The sequence below is a fragment of the Hipposideros armiger genome, unplaced genomic scaffold, assembly GCF_001890085.2.
Source record: "Hipposideros armiger isolate ML-2016 unplaced genomic scaffold, ASM189008v1 scaffold_214, whole genome shotgun sequence".
Taxonomy (NCBI): Eukaryota; Metazoa; Chordata; class Mammalia; order Chiroptera; family Hipposideridae; genus Hipposideros; species Hipposideros armiger.
In genome coordinates this window covers 2175115-2192009 of record NW_017731564.1, presented here as the reverse complement: position 1 = coordinate 2192009, position 16895 = coordinate 2175115, and the positions used below count along the sequence as shown (strand labels likewise).

General features: G+C 41.8%; 1 protein-coding gene across 1 annotated transcript in view; it reads right to left on the bottom strand.

Moving 5' to 3' along the window:
* AFF2 (ALF transcription elongation factor 2) overlaps positions 1-16895 on the bottom strand; it is a 487333-nt gene that overhangs the window by 89999 nt on the left and 380439 nt on the right. The window contains exon 9 of the mRNA XM_019654146.1: positions 6126-6163. Within this exon, the coding sequence (XP_019509691.1) occupies positions 6126-6163 (38 nt within the window). The remainder of the gene's footprint in view (positions 1-6125; positions 6164-16895) is intronic.

Sequence of the window (16895 nt, the reverse complement as noted above, 5' to 3'; positions counted from 1 at the left end):
GATTTTAAAAACCAACAACTAATTTATAAATGAACATGTGTGTCCTAAAAGCTGGACCTGAGGCAGTGGGTCCAAAGTGGAGAAAATTTCTGGAGTATTGGGGTCCTGGGCAGTCTGCTCTCTCGACCTCATTTGTCTCATCTGAGATGGCCTAGATGATGCAACACACTTACCAACAAAAAGGAGGGTGGCCAGAAATGTGTGCAAGTTTCATTAGCTGTGAAGATGATTGCTAGAACCTTCTGCATCTTATTATAGCTATCTGGACAACATAAAGGGCACGGTTTATGTTATGCAACTGTTTAGACAGCGGGTTTGTGGCTATCTTTCCTTAAACTACCTTTAGAATGGCCAGAGCTGATTAGAGATTGACTATACTTTTGTTGACATCATAGGGAGCAGACGGTCTGGGTGCCTCTCTGAAATGAGTGGGCCAGGTGGCTTACCCACTACTCTGCTGAGGCTCATTGGGGACTGCTGGCTTCATGGATTTCCTTCAGAGGGACCTACTTCTAAATGTCCCTTACCATCATTGAGGAGTGCTCCTCAGGACATTCGCAACTCATAAAAACCATGGAGTGTGACATTGCAAAAGAGACGGGAGATCTTTCATCATTTTGGACTTGGGGGATTTCTTTCCTGTCCAGGATTGACTTTTTAAATAGTCTGCCCACTTCTAATACTCTTGTTAGAGACTGGAAATAAGTTAATTCAGCCTCAAGTTTCTCCAATTACCTGCAGAGGGCTGACCTCCATGTGGTCATTTTATTTCACATGGACTTGAACATCCAATTCGGTGTTCCAGGAAACACCATGCTGGATGAAGGTGCCCCACTGCTCAAACACATTTGGGAAATCTTGGGTAAGACAAAGTTAAATAGGCCTCTTTCTATAGGATTTCTCTGAGCCTGCATTATGCTAATGTGTACGGGAGCACTCCAGGGAAAACATGTGATCATCTATGCCAAACCTCCATGGTACCGGAGCCTTTTTGCCCCTAAAAGAGACAATCCCACAAGACTAGTGTTTGGCAGAACACAGTACTGAATCTATGGCCTGTTCATTCTGAGAGGATGCGGTGACCCCAGTGACATCTTCCATGTTTGTAAGAGGCATGTATCCAAGAGCGTCACAAGAGATATGGACTCTGACCACAAAATTACCGTTGGTTCTAAGGCGTCATCTAAAAAGCTCAATCCCATCTATCTTGTATCTAACATAGCTCTTTAAAACTGTGATGATGTGACTTCTTGTCCTTCCTTTCAAAGATGCACAAGGCAGAAATGATGAAAAAAGGCATTGTGTGTGTATATGTGTGTGTGCGCATGTAAACACGTGTGTTATATGTGCAATGTTTACAATGTATGCACTTGCATACATGTACATCAAACATTCACATCACACATTTCCTAAAATAAGCATACTTATAAAACAGGGTTTCAAGCTTTGGCTTTTTTAAGAGGTGAAAGAACCATACAAGTCATCTAGCTGGGGTCTGGAGCAAGGAAGGAACATGTCCAATTTCATACCACAAACTAGTGTTACATGAAGTCTATGGACCCTGTTCCCATTTGATAATTAGGGGACTACTTGATAACTAATTCACAGTAACAAGATAGAACTCTTCGATGCTATTTGACTCTACCAAATAATCTCTTTCAACTGGATAAGCCCCAAGGGTCCTAAGCTACCGTTTCTTCTGAGCCTCGTTTTCCAATCCAACCTTTCACTGCCTGCCACCTGGGCACCAGTGTCTTAATCCAGCAGTCTTCTAAGTCCTAGTATAAGTGTCTCTCCCTCCTCCCCCCTTCTCCAATAGTGATAACTAGAAGGACTGTCTGTCCTCAGCTTCCCTTGTACTTTCTCTGTCCCCCACTTAACAAACATATCTCTCTATCTTGTATTTAGTTCCTTACAAACTGATGATCTCTCCTACTGGACTCTAAACTCCTCGAGGGTAAGACCTGTGTCAGATTTATTTTTAAAACCCTCACCATCTATCACAGTTCCGGGAATTCTGGAGATCCTCCATACATATTCATTGGATGAATAAATAAATAATGCCCAAACATCATGGGCAGGAAAATCTTTGTGGCTATTTGTCATTTTCCATAACGAAACCACCATATCTATCAAATGGATGGGTTCCGAAATAAAGCTGTAATTTCCTAAGCAGAGTGGATTCTGATCCTTATCTGTAAAAGACAACAACCACATTGTTTAACATTGTTAAAGTGTAAAAGCAAGAAAAAATTGTATGCTTGACAACTGCTCTCTCTCTCTCTCTCTCTCTCTCTCTCTCTCTCTCTCTCTCTGTCTCTCTCTCTAACAGATGTCAACCTTGGTTAGATTCAACTCAACTTATTAGTGCATGGCTTAGAGCCAAAAGCAATTCACATTTGCAGAAGTGTACTATCACATATGTCTTAATAACAGAAATGTGTTTTTTAAAAAAATGTATGTGATAAGTCACATATGGTAGAAGAAATCTGTACATCTCTCAGGCCTTGTTGTCACAATGAAAGCTTGGAGATACATAATTGCCACAGACCATGAACTTACATGTAAAAGTCTCTCTGACACATTAAAGAGCCACAATTTGAAGCTACTGATCAAGCTTTGATGCCGGCATGGTTCCAACACACTGAGAAATACGCTGGCATCTCTTATCCTGATCACTGATCTTAAGAACATTCAATCTGATTCTTACCCTCAAAGGTAATATTTAATATTTCAGGGTAAAGTCATTAGTGTATCCAGGTACATTACATGCTTACATTCACTAAGGAGATATTTGGTTTCTCCTTTATATGGAGTGTAATTAATGTGCACCACAGTCTCCCTGTGGTGATGACCAAAGGTGACAACCATGAAGGTATTAAAAATAAATTGGACAAGTGACTGAGGTATATGGAGGGGGATGCCCACCTTTAGAAATGAAACTATACAAATGAAATGGGCAGTGTGAATCACTTACCTCACTCAAATAGGAAGCTTACTGAGCTTTAGTTAGATCTTGGGAAGTGACAGAATTGTAGAAAATGCATGTACCTGTTGCAATCTATCTACTAACAACTTTGAAGACTAGCAGTATGTTCTAGCTATGTATTCACTGGGTTCTGAGACATCGCTGCCCTGTCAATGGAGCTCATATCATCACCATTTTTAAAGAGAGTGAATTAGGAGTAATCACTTTGCTCTGAATAAGAATTAGGTGGTACATCAGCCCTAGAAAGTCCAGAACAGACAATAAGGGCTTAAGTAAATAATATCTACTGGAATGTTTTAAAGGACAAAAAGGTGGATAGTTTAACCCTCACAGTTATAGGAAAGCTGACATCTGTGCCTTTTTCTCCCTGACCAACTAGAGCAGGGGTCAGCAGACTGATTCGGGAAGGGGCCAGGTAGTAAATATTTTTGGCTTTGAGGTCCCTACAGTGTCTGTCGCAACTACTTGAGTCCGCTACTGTAGCACAAAATGAACCCCCAATAATATGGAGACAAATGAGTGAAGCTATAGGCCAATAAATGTTTTTGTGTAGACACTGAAAGTTGAACTTCATTGCATTTTCACATGTCATGAGCCATCCTTCTTTTGATTTTTTTACCAACCATTTGCCAAACTCTACCCCCAAGGATGACATCCAGCCTCACATCGGATCATCTTCAGCAATCTGTGTTCATCCTTTAGTTGTAAATGATGCCTCCAGACCTCCCTACTTTTCCAGCAAGGCTACACACACTTTCCATTGAATGCACGAACAAACAATCAAATGTTAATTCTTGTGTACAAAATCAAGCTGGTAACTTGTCAGAGGTAAAGAAGCTAGAATGGACCAGAGCAACATGTAAATATTTTCCATGTGGCATGAGTCAAGAATAAGAGACTTGATAAACTGGTCAGTTACAACATACTGGCGCTTCTGGCCTGAAACTCTACTCTCACAGAGACATCAGTCTTATTAAACCTCCAGGGCGGGCTGCAGAAAGAACTGTTTTCTGGCATGTGTCCAGTCTGTTTACTTGTTCCTTCATTCAGAAAACATATATTGAACCCTTACTCTATTTGGGGTCCCAGTGCATTGTGGGTAACTGAAGTTCTCTGGCAGACATCAGACATCGAAAGAGGACCACTATACATAAATCATGTTACAACTCCACTTGTGGTCTGCTGTCAGGCTACGTAATTGAACCATGCTCTGGAATTCCTGTCCCTGAGCTGAGGATTTCAAGAGGCCTCTCTTCTTAAAGTGTCTTGATGATTGTGACTGGGCAAGTAAGTCAGGTCTCACGAGCCCAAGGGCAACAGGACATTGAAACTCACACTGAGAACAGTATCTTACTGAGTTAGAAGACACTTCTACACGTCTACCAGTTGACTGTGATGTAGGCTTATTACTAAGCAGATTTTCAAATATAGTTAAAAGCAAAAAGCTCCATATTCTATGACTAATCATTTCGCTCTTCCAGTTTTCCTGCTTTCTCTGTACAATATTCCTTAAAGTGCAAGACATTAGATAGAGTGTGCCCTGTGAATTAATAAGAGCTCATAAAAATTTAATTATCTGTAGGGTCAGATCCTTGCAAGCAGCAGAGAGAAAATGGGTCCCACTTCCAGGCCACCAGAGTACGATCGAATGCAGCCCTGCACATTACCAATGGGCCTTCTTGTGCACCCAAAGATGGAGCTTGGCATTCACTTCCTCTCGAGAGGACTTGAACTTGGAGACATTTGTCCTACTGAGGGCCTAGATTTACACTCCTTCAACCCTTGCCCCATCCCTTGTGACCTGGGGCACACATCTGCACATGGGTGGGCCAGTGGGAGGGGTGCAGTCAGGCTAGGGGAAAGATCACTAGTGGCCCACCCAGGGACTGCAGTGGTCTAATCCACAGAGCTCGCAGTAGAAAAGCCTTCTGGGCACCACCAGAAAAGAAATCAGGCTGTAGACATTTCATCCCCAAACAAACCACCACACAAAAACTCAGCTACTAAAAATGCTCCCATAGGACGACTACCACGTAACACATCTCCACACTACAGATGTCCCCCCGAGGGGTAACAGAACCCCTGCAAGAAATATTATGTGGCCCAAGAAAAATTAAATTGAAAAACAAAGTACACAATACCTTTTGGAAAAAGAATTAGAGCTTGGATTTAATGGTGTGCTCAACACTCCCCTGGTGACTTGGTATAGTTAATTCTTTTACAAAACAAACGTGAGCAGCTTTCTTGTCACTGGCATTAGGTGATCCATTCTCCCAGAGACCATTAAAGATCAATGCACTCTCCATTTCTGCATTTGGTACCCAATATAATGGAAGTCAGTTGACACAAATTAACATGTAGTTCCTAGAGATGTGATATTACCAGACCTATGATAACCCAGCCAATAGAGCAAATCTTCTCTAGGTCACGTGGTTTGCAGGACTGGTTTGCAACATAACACTGCAATCGAATGTCACAAACCCAAATGACAAGACATACATCCTTGTTAATTTGAAAGTCTCCCTTCTGGAAGAGACAGGATGTCTAAGATGTACTATATTTAAAAGAGCTCTGTGCAGTTTGTTTATAATTTAAGAGTGTGCCATAAAATGCCTTGGAAATAGCTCTCTGTTAGCTAGGAAAACCTTTAGTTAAATATATTTTTATGAGCTTTTCATTAACAGAGTTGTGAAGCCTTGATGCCAATGTGCCAAACCTCCCCCCACGTGGCTAGAAATCACTTGGCACATATTCAGCCATTTATGTCTCTGTCATAGGTCCAAGGTTTGCAATTAAAAATGTAATCTTTTTAGCATGTGCAAAATCCAAAGGCTTGAAGTACTATGCATTGAATATGATTATAATAGTATTTGGCAGCTATTCAGGGATGGCACATATTAATTTATGTAAACTGGGCACAACTTAGGGCACTTCAACATTAGGACCATAGGAAAAAAAAATAAAAGCTGGTTCCTTCTCATTGGTGGTATCTTTTTGTTGCTTGTTTTGTTTTTGTTTTTCACTTCTCATGAATAGAGATTACCTCAAAATCCAAGGTCTCTTTTATGACCTTATTTTTCCACATGCATGGAGTCCATTCAAATTAAAATTCCCAACTAATAAAAAAATAACTTACTTCACAGGGTTATTCTTAGGTTTTGCCTTTTCAACAGCCTGTAAACAGAAGAAAACAAATGCAATTAGACAACATTAGCAGGCATAAGCTTTGCAACTAGTTCCCAAAACAATAAGCAGTATAAAACGCTCTTCAGAAACACAAGGAGCTAAGCAAAGCAGGCTACTGGAGATAAGCAGACTGGAGATGCAGGGAGCAATTTTCCTCTCCCAGGGAACGTGGTTACCTGTCTAAAGGCAGGCTGCAGACACAGGCAGGCATTGTTAGGGCTGCCTGGCAAGTTCAGCAGTGCCCATAGAAGTGGGCACTTAAGTTCACAAGTGGACCCTCCTCTCCCAGCCTTTCACTTGAATCTACCCCCGCCCCCTGTGTGTGGACTTGCTCAGCTGTTGTGACGGGGGTGAAGGTTGGGGAGAGGTAGGTGCAGAGGGAAAAGTCACGGGCATATCTGTGATAGGGCGCCGGAGCCCTTTACCCTGCCTTACTACTGACACCTGGCTGTGCCTGCGTGGTGACAGAAAGGCCAAAGTATCCATTTCTAAAATCATTTTTATTAGCAGATACCACAAAAGGGCAAGGGATGACCAAATGCTCGGATCAATTTCCTCCCGCGGAACCTTTAAGAAAACACACACCAAATCATCGAAACGAGGAACACTCTGGGCACTCTGGGTCTGCTTCTCCTTAGACATGGAGCCTGGTTCCAGTTTATTGCTGAACCCATTGATCTGTGTACAGTCCATTTATCATTCATGAAAAGAGCTAGTGATCTTCACAGTATATTAGAAGAAACAACTCAGATCATCTGTCAACAGCCCTCTTATTTCTGTTTCCCTCTCCACAGGGATTGCATCTCCTTGGATTCTTCTGGAATTAAAATGTTGCTAAGCAACACAGCTGGGGGCGCTGATGGCAGAATGGCTACAGTCTATCAAACTGTTTAAGCACCTGGAGGGTTTTAGTGATGATTTTTTCCCCATATTTCTGTAGCATAATTATGTAATCAGAACCAAACTTGTACTCCCCTAGACGTTTACAAGCTATAGAAATAACATTTAATAGGGGGAGTGTTAAAGCGGAGGTTTGACAACCTCAGGGTTCTTCAAGCCCTTTTAAAGAGTATCCATTTGGAGACCTTTTTATTTGGGAATCCTGGAGGTGGGTGAGGGCTAAGAGATGAAGGGAAGGCAGCTGTAAATTAGAAAGCAGAGGCAAGCACCTGCACAGAGACGATTTGCAATCTAACATTGGACTTGACATTCTGGTAACCGGTGCATAAGCACCCTGGACCCTTCTATGCATAATCACTCAATGCACCTCGAAGCAATTTCTTGAACTAAATGAAACACTTCCCAAGTTTAGACATCAGTGTTGGTAATCCGAGTCCTTCTCGTCTACTGAGTCTCAGGTTCCGTTGCTAGATAAATACTCATTAATATTTGGGCACTTTCTTTGGCTCGGTAGGCAAAAATCATTTTCTCACCATCTGTGCCTGAGGTTGAGTTTTGGCAAGTGGTAGGATAGTGAGAAAGCTAGAGAGTGAGGTAACAGGTGAAAAATTATAAAACAAGGGGCCGGCCGAGTGGCGCGATGGTTAAGAACTGGCTTGGGATGCCAGAGGGCCCCGATTTGGATCCCACATATGAGGGCCAGTGACACTGCCCTCCACAGCTAAGATGCTGAACAACAGCTCAACCTGAAGCTGGGTTGCCTTGAGTCGCCGGCGACGGCGTAGGCTGCAGCCCCTGTGGCAGTGGGTTGCCATGGGCTACCGTGTGTAGCCAGCAGCTACCGTGTGTAGCCAGCAGCCAGCGTGAGCAGCCAGCAGCCAGCGTGAGCGGCCAGCAGCTGCAGTGAGCGGCCGTCCAGAAGCCGGCGACTGATCTGCCTTGCCCGGGAAGAGCGCAATGATGGTGCCAACTTGGGCCAGTGAAGCGACGTCCTCCACAACTAGACTGAAGAACAAAACAACAGCAACTTGTCTGTTCCCCTTCCCCCAATTCCCCAGCACTGTTCCCATCCCCCCAATTCCCCAATAAAATCTTTAAATAAAATAAAAAAAAATTATAAAACAAGGAATATGTGTCTGTCTGGTCCAAGGCATGCGCTTAGGATATGAATGCCTGTTCCTGTAAAGATGCTAAAATGAAGCAGCGGATGCTGGCAGGAGTGGGGGCTGGACATCGACTTTCACGACAGTGCTGTACCCATGCTGCACACCCATGCACACCCACATTTTCCTTTCCTGCCAGCTTTTCACCCCAGTCCTTGGCTTATTTGAAAGAAGATGTGGTACTGGGCTGAAGACACGCCATTGGAAAAATCACATGAATCCACTATTTCCCAATCCCTTAAAATCCAAATGAGTTTCTTCTTGAAGAAGAGTTAGGTTATCATAAAGCAACGGGCATGGCGTTCAAGTGGTTTCCTTTTAAAGCATGCTGGGTGTGACAGCATGAGCGTGTCACTGGCAGAAGAAGGGGAGGGGAGAAAGCAAAGCAACATTGCTTAACCTCGCTTTGATACAGTAACATGTTTTTTTCAAATGTCCTCTCTTGTCTGCGCTTTGGGGCTGTCAATTAGACTCAGTTATTTTCCTCTGATTGGGAGGAATATAGTCATGTTCAAGGCTAGTTTCTTTGAATTGCATGTCTTTTTATGCAGCCACTGTAGGAAAATAACTTCATTCAAATTAATTTTTTTCTGGGTTGCTTGGCTATTGATTGAAAATGTTTCTGCTAAGAGGTTCTCTTTTCTCTGGAAATTAACTCGGGGTCATTCCAGAGTCCCAACAGTTCTAGTCAGATGTACTCATGTCATCTCCCTGTGCACACGTCACCTTTAATCTCTACACTACATAGTCGCAAGGAGTCCCCACCAGATAGGAGACACAGCTCACAATTTATGTTCTTCACTTACACTGTAATTTAACTTTGTTTTCAACGTGCAATTAGGAATTATTAAATTAAGAGACTTTGAAGAAAAGTTAAGTGAATAATTTGTGTGGAAATAATATGTGCCTTCAAGGTATAAGAATCAGTCTACAAAATATACAAGGAGAAAATTCCTCTTTTGAAATTACGGGCCATAGAAAGATGATCCTGAGTTCCAGATGTATGTGCCAGAACGTGAGATACCCTGCAAAAGGAAGGAAATCAAAACAAAATGATCTAGTGTAATTCACCAAGCATTAAGCGGGTTCCATATTGGGATCGCAGTTAATTTTGAGTTTAAAAACATACATTAAAGTAATTTAAACTGATTAGCAAATGGAGGCTAGATAGTTAACACGCTGCTTTAATTTGTAATATCTATATGCTTTTTAAAACCTATACTCTACTTACTTTGTGCCACGTTTCCCTAACATGATACTTATCTTGCCATTAAGGAAGCTCTACTATGAGAAAAATAAGATAAAATTATTTTAAATGTTAAAAAATATACGCCAATATGGTGTGATACAGGTAATGGTGTTTAGTGAAAGCATGGTGCTAGGAATCCAAAAACCTGTGTTCTGCTCCCAGCTTTGCCGCTTACTATCATCATGACAATAGCACCGTCGCTAACACCTCCGAGCCTCAGTGTCCTCATTTTATAAAGTAAAATAATCATTCCTGCCCTGTCTACATCAAGATTGGCTGTGAGTAGGCAACATCCATGACAGTGCTCTAGAAACCATAACATGCTACACAAATGCAGTGCAGCTTATGCAGCGTAATCATGACTGCCCTCCCCACACAGGCGTTGGTGCGTACATTTTTATGGCCAGAGTGTTTAGAGGCTTACTGACTAGTGAGGAGTTTGTAGTATCAAACCTACAGGTCTTCTTCCATTTCTTTTAAGACATGATTAAAAGGAATGGAAGAAGACACAAAGAAACAGGAAGATATTTCGTGTTCATGGATTGGAAGAATCAACATAGTTAAAATGGCCATATCACCCAAAGCACTATACAGATTTAATGCAATCCCTATCAAAATCCCAATGGCTTTTTTTTAAAGAAATAAAATTTAAAAATCATCAGATTTCTATGGGACCACAAAAGACCCCCAACAGCCAAAGCGATCCTAAGAAAAAAGAACAAGGCTTGAGGTCTCACACTCCCTGACTTCAGTTTATAGTACAAAGCGACAATAATCAAAACAGCATGGTACTGGCAGAAAAACAGGCACACAGACCAAAGGAACAGAATTAAGAGCCCAGAAATAAACCCACATATATTGTACATAGGCAGATAATGTTCGACAAAGGAGCTAAAAACATACAACGGGGAAAAGAACGCCTCTTCAATAAACGATGCTGGGAAAAGTGGAAAGCCACGTGCAAAAGAATGAAATTAGACTGCTATCTGTCACCATATACCAAAATTAACTTAAAATGGATCAAAGACCTAAACATAAAACCTGAAACAATAAACTGCATAGAAAAGAGCATAGGTACTAAACTTATGGACTTTGGGTTCAAAGAGGATTTTATGAATTTGACCTCAAAGGCAAGGGAAGTAAAAGCTAAAATAAATGAATGGGACTCTATCAAACTAAAAAGCTTCTGCACAGCAAAAGAAACCATTGACAAAACAAAGAGGCGACCAACCACATGGGAGATGATATCTGCAACCTTCACACTGGCTTCTGCCTTGAAGTTTCTTAGGGGTTGGTGTTGGTGGTAGAGAGGTCAGAGCACCTGAGGTTCTGTGGAGGTACAAGTTCATGTGCACACACTGAAATCAATCTCTCTCTCTCTCTCTCTCTCTCTCTCTCTCTCTCTCTCTCTCTCTCTCCACACACACACACACACACACACACCCTAGGAAACATCCCTCTTTTCTGGGTGATTTCTCCATTAGCAGGCCCTTGTTCTTACACCTCACTCCATCAGTAAGGCTCTTGCCATTTTCAGTAACATTTGACCATGAGGTTGGGATCACCTGCTACCCCAGGTGAGCCCTCCTCCATGAATGGCATCTTGAGAAATTATAAGCCCAGGGAGAAGGCACTTCTCTCATTCCAAGCAGTATTTTCTGGGCTGATTCTTCCCTCCTTACCGGCACTGATTGTGATATGCATGGTATCCTGTTAGGCGACCAATTTATTTCCTCAGGAGGAATGATGTGGCTAAGGACATGGTCATAGTTGTTCACTCATGAAATCTGTCTTCCTAAAAATAAGGAAGACTTTGTCTTTTTGTTATGTAGAGAACCCTTTGGCTGCACTGAAGCTGACCTGGCTCAGGGACCATACTAAATCACATGAACCATAAAATGCAGAGCCATCATGAAAAAATAAATACAAAGAAGGGAAAGAAAGAAAAGAAGGAAGGAAGGAAAGAAACTAGCTATCATGTCCCACCCTCTATGAACTACATAATATCACATTTCTTTAGGGAGAAAATGATACATATAAGGCACTTAGGAAACTTATTAGTTGTCATTTATATACTGATCAAACTTCTTCAAAATCCTTTGGTAAGGTAATTCTGTCCCAGTGATTTCACAACATTAATTGTTATTGTAGCCCAATAGACATGCATACTATACTTTTATTTAAAAAAATTAGAGAATCTTTTCTAGACTTTTAAGAACCATGTCCTGAACAGTTATATCCAGACTTATGACAATACCACCCCCACCGTTGAGATTAACAGAAAACAAACTCAATGGACTGTTGCTGAGACTGTCAAAGCAAGCACTCAGATGGCCTAGATATATTGGAGTGATGAACTGATTTTACAAGGCTACATATTTGGGTACTGCTTTTTGCCTTAATTAATAATAATGCTGCCAGTCAAGCATAAAACGAGGTTCTCTTAGCACTGCTCTATATGGCAGATATATGTCCTGCTTATTTGTTTGTTTGTTTGTTTGTTTGTTTTTTCTTTCTGGCATTCTACTAACAGATACACCCAAGCAGGATCTATTCAATATATTTCTTGATAAAAAGTGAACAGTCAACCATTCAGATAATTTCGTATAACTGGATATTAGCTCTTATGGAAATAAGTCAGAAGAACATTCGATGGCATGGCTTTTGTGTTTGTATGTTTTACCTTACTTTTACTTTTCATGGGGCTGTTCTGTGAGCCACAGCCATTCCGTCACCTAGTGGCATGTATTGGTAAATTGCATCGATCGCCTAAGTTCAGGAGAGAAACTCCCCTATTAACAAATGAACTCATCATTAGGGTATTCAGATGGTCTAAAATCAATACCTACAGAATTGGTTAAATCAATTAAAGAGACATATACTGAGAGCACTTGCCCAAATATAAAAATGCATTGCTTAATTACAGCATTTAAATAGGTTTCACTGAAATGAGTAAAATAGAAAGAGGTTTGCATTATATCCTTACAGGCTGGGGTTTCAGTTGGCAGAATGCACGCACAGCCAGAATTGAAGATTAAGAGGATAAAATGTCACTCAGCATTTTGCAACGCCTGAATTTCTGACTTTACTTTCATTCAGGGGCTGCCATCTTTAGGAAAACACCACCCACTATATTTAACCCTCTGGATGAGTGCCTGAATGGGAACATGGAAACATCCTACGTTTGAACCTTGAACGTTTTGGAAGCAAAATCATGCTCCCTATCCTTAGAGTACTGGGCTTCTCCCACTTTAATTCAACTCATTGTTTCCTATGTGTATACGATATAGGCCTGTGCTAGACATAATGGGGAAGAAATAGAATTTTGACAGGTAGAAACTGGAGGAAATTTGAGGAAATTTGTTCCAGGTGCAGGGACCTGTGTCGCACACCTAACAGTCACTTAATAAACATTGGCTAGATAAACAAATTGAGGATGATTGTGGAGACTGAGGCCTGAACGTTGGTCTGGGTATAAAAGAGTGCCAGGTCCCAAACTCTGTGCAGAGGCAAAAAGAGTCTTCTGGAGGAAAAGCTGAGCTCCAGGACCACTGTGTGTGGATCCATCCTGCAACTGCACATGAAGCTCTCGTTCACACTCCTGAGAGAAGGGGCCCCCAGGTGAACTTCCTATCCTGCTTTCTGGCAGAAGGCTGTGGCTTCCTCACTCTTCCTTCAGCTATGGCCTACTTTGATCTTTATTACTTCTCACCCTGACAATGACCACTGCCTCTTCACTGGTCCATTGGTCTCCCTATTCTTAACTTATTTTATGCTCTACTTCGATCATGTCACTCTCATTCTCAGAATCTTTCATGGTTTTCCATCGCTCATTGAATTACTTATCAACTTCACCCACCCTGCAGTTCAAGACACTGTCCATGCCAGTTGAACAGTGGCCTCACAGCAGGTCCTACTTGTCCCTGCATGTATATTTTTCTAACATGGCAACCAGCAGGAGTTTTCTAGTGTCTGGCCCAAAGATGATGTGATAACAAGATTCAGAAGTGCATTCATTCCATTAAGACTTGCTCCTTCAGGCTGGCTAGTTTGCTGGATAGAAAACCCTTTAGCAAGAGCCATTTGTCAACTGGCAATTTTGTCTGTAACTTAAGTTTTGGTATGTTGTAATTTAATCAAAATGTGCTGTCTTTGGGGGAGAAGCACGTTTCACTTATAAGAGTCATCTGTCAACACTAATTCTCTGAGTAGAGTAAATATGGAGACACCAGGCAGAGCATCTCAGTATTGGCTTAAGTTATTTATTCTCCCCCATTAAAAGGGCCAGTGTAAGTGGCACTCAGTTACTGTGCTCCCCTGGGGTTTGGGGACTTGAAAATTCAATTGTCTTTCCCCCGGACAATTGGAGTCTTCCTGCCCTTGATGCTACTGGGGCACCCCTCACAAAATGACACATGTCCTTTGGTAGACAGTACCTAATAGAGGCTCTCTCCCTATCATGTGTAACCAGGAAAAGGAGAAGAGAATAATAGGTACTCAATGACATAAGTCTTCCAGTACCTACATGGGAGTGAATACCAAGGAGGCATCTTTAGAATCAGCATACTATGCTCAGGCTTTCTGTCCCTTTATAGCACATTCTACTCTTGGTAATGACACCACAGTAGTCCCCCTTTCTCTGTGGTTTCACTTTCTACGGTTTCAGTTACCTGTGGTCAACTGCAGTCTGAAAATATTCAGTGGAAGATTCCAGAAATAAACAATTCATAAGTTTTACATTGTGTGCTGTTCTGAGTAGTGTGATGATCTCGCGCCATCCTGCTCTATCCCACCTGGGATGTGAATCATTCCTTTGTCTCCCATATCCACTCTGTCTCCATCACCCTCCCGTGAGTCACTTAGCAGCTATCTTGTGTTCAAGTCACCCTTACTTTACTTCACAGTAGACCCAAAGTCATTCACAGAACTTGTATTACAGTATAAAATGTTGTTATAACTGTCCTATTTTATTATTAGTTATTGTGGTTCATCTCTTACTGTGCCTAATTCATAAATTAAACTTTACCATAGATATGTATGTATAGGAACAAAACATAGTATCTACAGCATTCAGTAATATCTGTGGTTTCAGGCATCCACTGAGGTTCTGCAATGTACGCCCTTTAGATAAAGGGGACTACCGTACATCCATCTTTATCCATAAACCTGCAGCCTTCCACCTCTGTTTCTCCTTTACCCTCACGCTACTACCACATTCACAACACCTCTGATACCAGATGTGTGGATTTGTTCCCCTACAAAGCGATTTTCTGCAACACCAGCTGGGTGCCGTATACATCAACTCAATTCTGACACTATACACCCAGAGACAGCGTCAGACCCCACAGGTTGAGGGCTCAGTCCCACAAGACTGCCTCCCTCCACTTCAGATGCCAGTTGTAGTCCAGGTTGTTTGTCACTTGTGCTTTGGACCTCTGGCTATTAAATCAGAGGTTTCCATAGCCCCCTTCTTGAGTTCAAATAATTCACTGGAGTAGTTCATAGGACTCAGGTAAAGTGTTACTTATGTTTATAAGTTTATTAAAGGATACAGTAAAGGACAGAGATGAACAGCCAGATGAAGAGGTGTACAGGGCAAAGTCTGGGAGGGTCCCGAGTGCAGAAACTTCTGTCATCATAGAATTGGGGTTTGTCACCCTCCCAATATGTGGATGTGATCACCAAACCCCACATTATTGGGATATTTATGGACACTTCCTAATGTAGGCACCATCAATTATTCATTCCAATTCCAGCCCCTCTCCCCTCTCTAGAGAAGTGGGGAGGGGGGGAAATAGGGCTGAAAGTTCTAAGCTTCTAACCATGGTTTGGTTTTTCTGGTGACCAGCTCCCATCCAGAAGCCCATCCAAATCATCTCATTAGAATTAAAGACACCCTTATCACCCAGGAAATTTGAAGGGATTTAGCGCCCTGTTTCAGCAACTGAGGTCAAAGACCAACTATTAGAACAAAAGATGCTTGCAGTGCTCTTATCACTTAGGAAATGATAAGGGTTTTAGGAGTTCTGTGCTAGGAACAGGGGCAGACACACACACACACACACACACACTTTCCTATTATCTTACAATACCAAATACTAGCTGACTTCTCCATGCCTAAGTGTCCCTTAATGACAAAATTAGGAAGCTGGAGTAAAAGCTCTCAACAGTCATTTTAAGGTCTGGTATTCTACATTTTAATACACAAAAAAGTATTTCAGTATACAGTCTTGCTTGCGGCACTTAACAGTCGGGCCATGACAGATGGCAGATACAACAGTGGTCCCATAAGATTATAAAGGACCTGGAAAATTCCTATTGCCTAAGTGACCTCGCAGCCATTGCAACGTCATAGCACAATGTACTACTCATGTGTTTGTGGTGATGCTGATATCCACAAACCTACTGTGCTGCCCATCATGCAAAGGCTAACACGTGCAGTTTTATACAGTACACAATACTTGATAATGATAGAAAACAATTATGCTACTGGCTTATGTATTTACTATGCTATACTTTTTATAATTATTATGCTTGATTTAATCTTGTGTTGTTTCGCTCACCGTGGCCCCTAAGCATTCGCACAATGGGGAACGTCTAACAACACATTTCTCGGAACACATGACACAGGACTGTATATATACATATACGATTCAGGGCTCAATTTGGAATCTGAGTCCACTTCCATTAGCGAGGAACAAGATCTATTAGGACGTTTAAAAATGTTTATAGTTAATGCTCCAAAGACTCCTATGAGATAGCTGAGAAATATGAGTTATGTTATCCCATGCATTTTGGGAGGGTCTGCCGATCCACTTGAATTTTGAATGGTTAGTCTTGGATTGGTAGCTAATCTCAAATGTGGACACCTGTTCTGTGTACTTACAAAGGCTTACGTATGCTTGTGCTCTTTGATTTTGCTAAATAAAATGACAAAATTAATATAGCTGCTAAAGAATAAGACAGCGCTTTCCATTCAGGACAAGGTCCTGGGTGTTTGCAGCCTGCTTGGTAGCTTTTCCAGCAGATGGTAGATATTTGGGGGACAGACTAAAACATTCCTTGGGTCCTAAACCAAAGACCCAGTAAAATTTTCAAAGCCAGGATACACATGTAAAAATCCTACACAGCTCTTACTGGAGATGTTCATATTTATCTAGTATATGCTAGAACCCTGATTAAACTCAACACTTGGAAACTTCCAATAAACGTAAGTACACGTGGTACATTGCCCAGGGTTTGTTAGCGAATGACTGCAAGACAGACCCTCCAGGCTCCAACCTTGGATTTGGGGCCCAAATTGAGGTGATGAAAGGGCCTAGGAAAAGAACATGCTTCAACCAAATGAGGAATGCAGTGAGGCGGGAGAGAGAACCAACCCTTTCTAGCCACTTCCTCGAGTGACAAG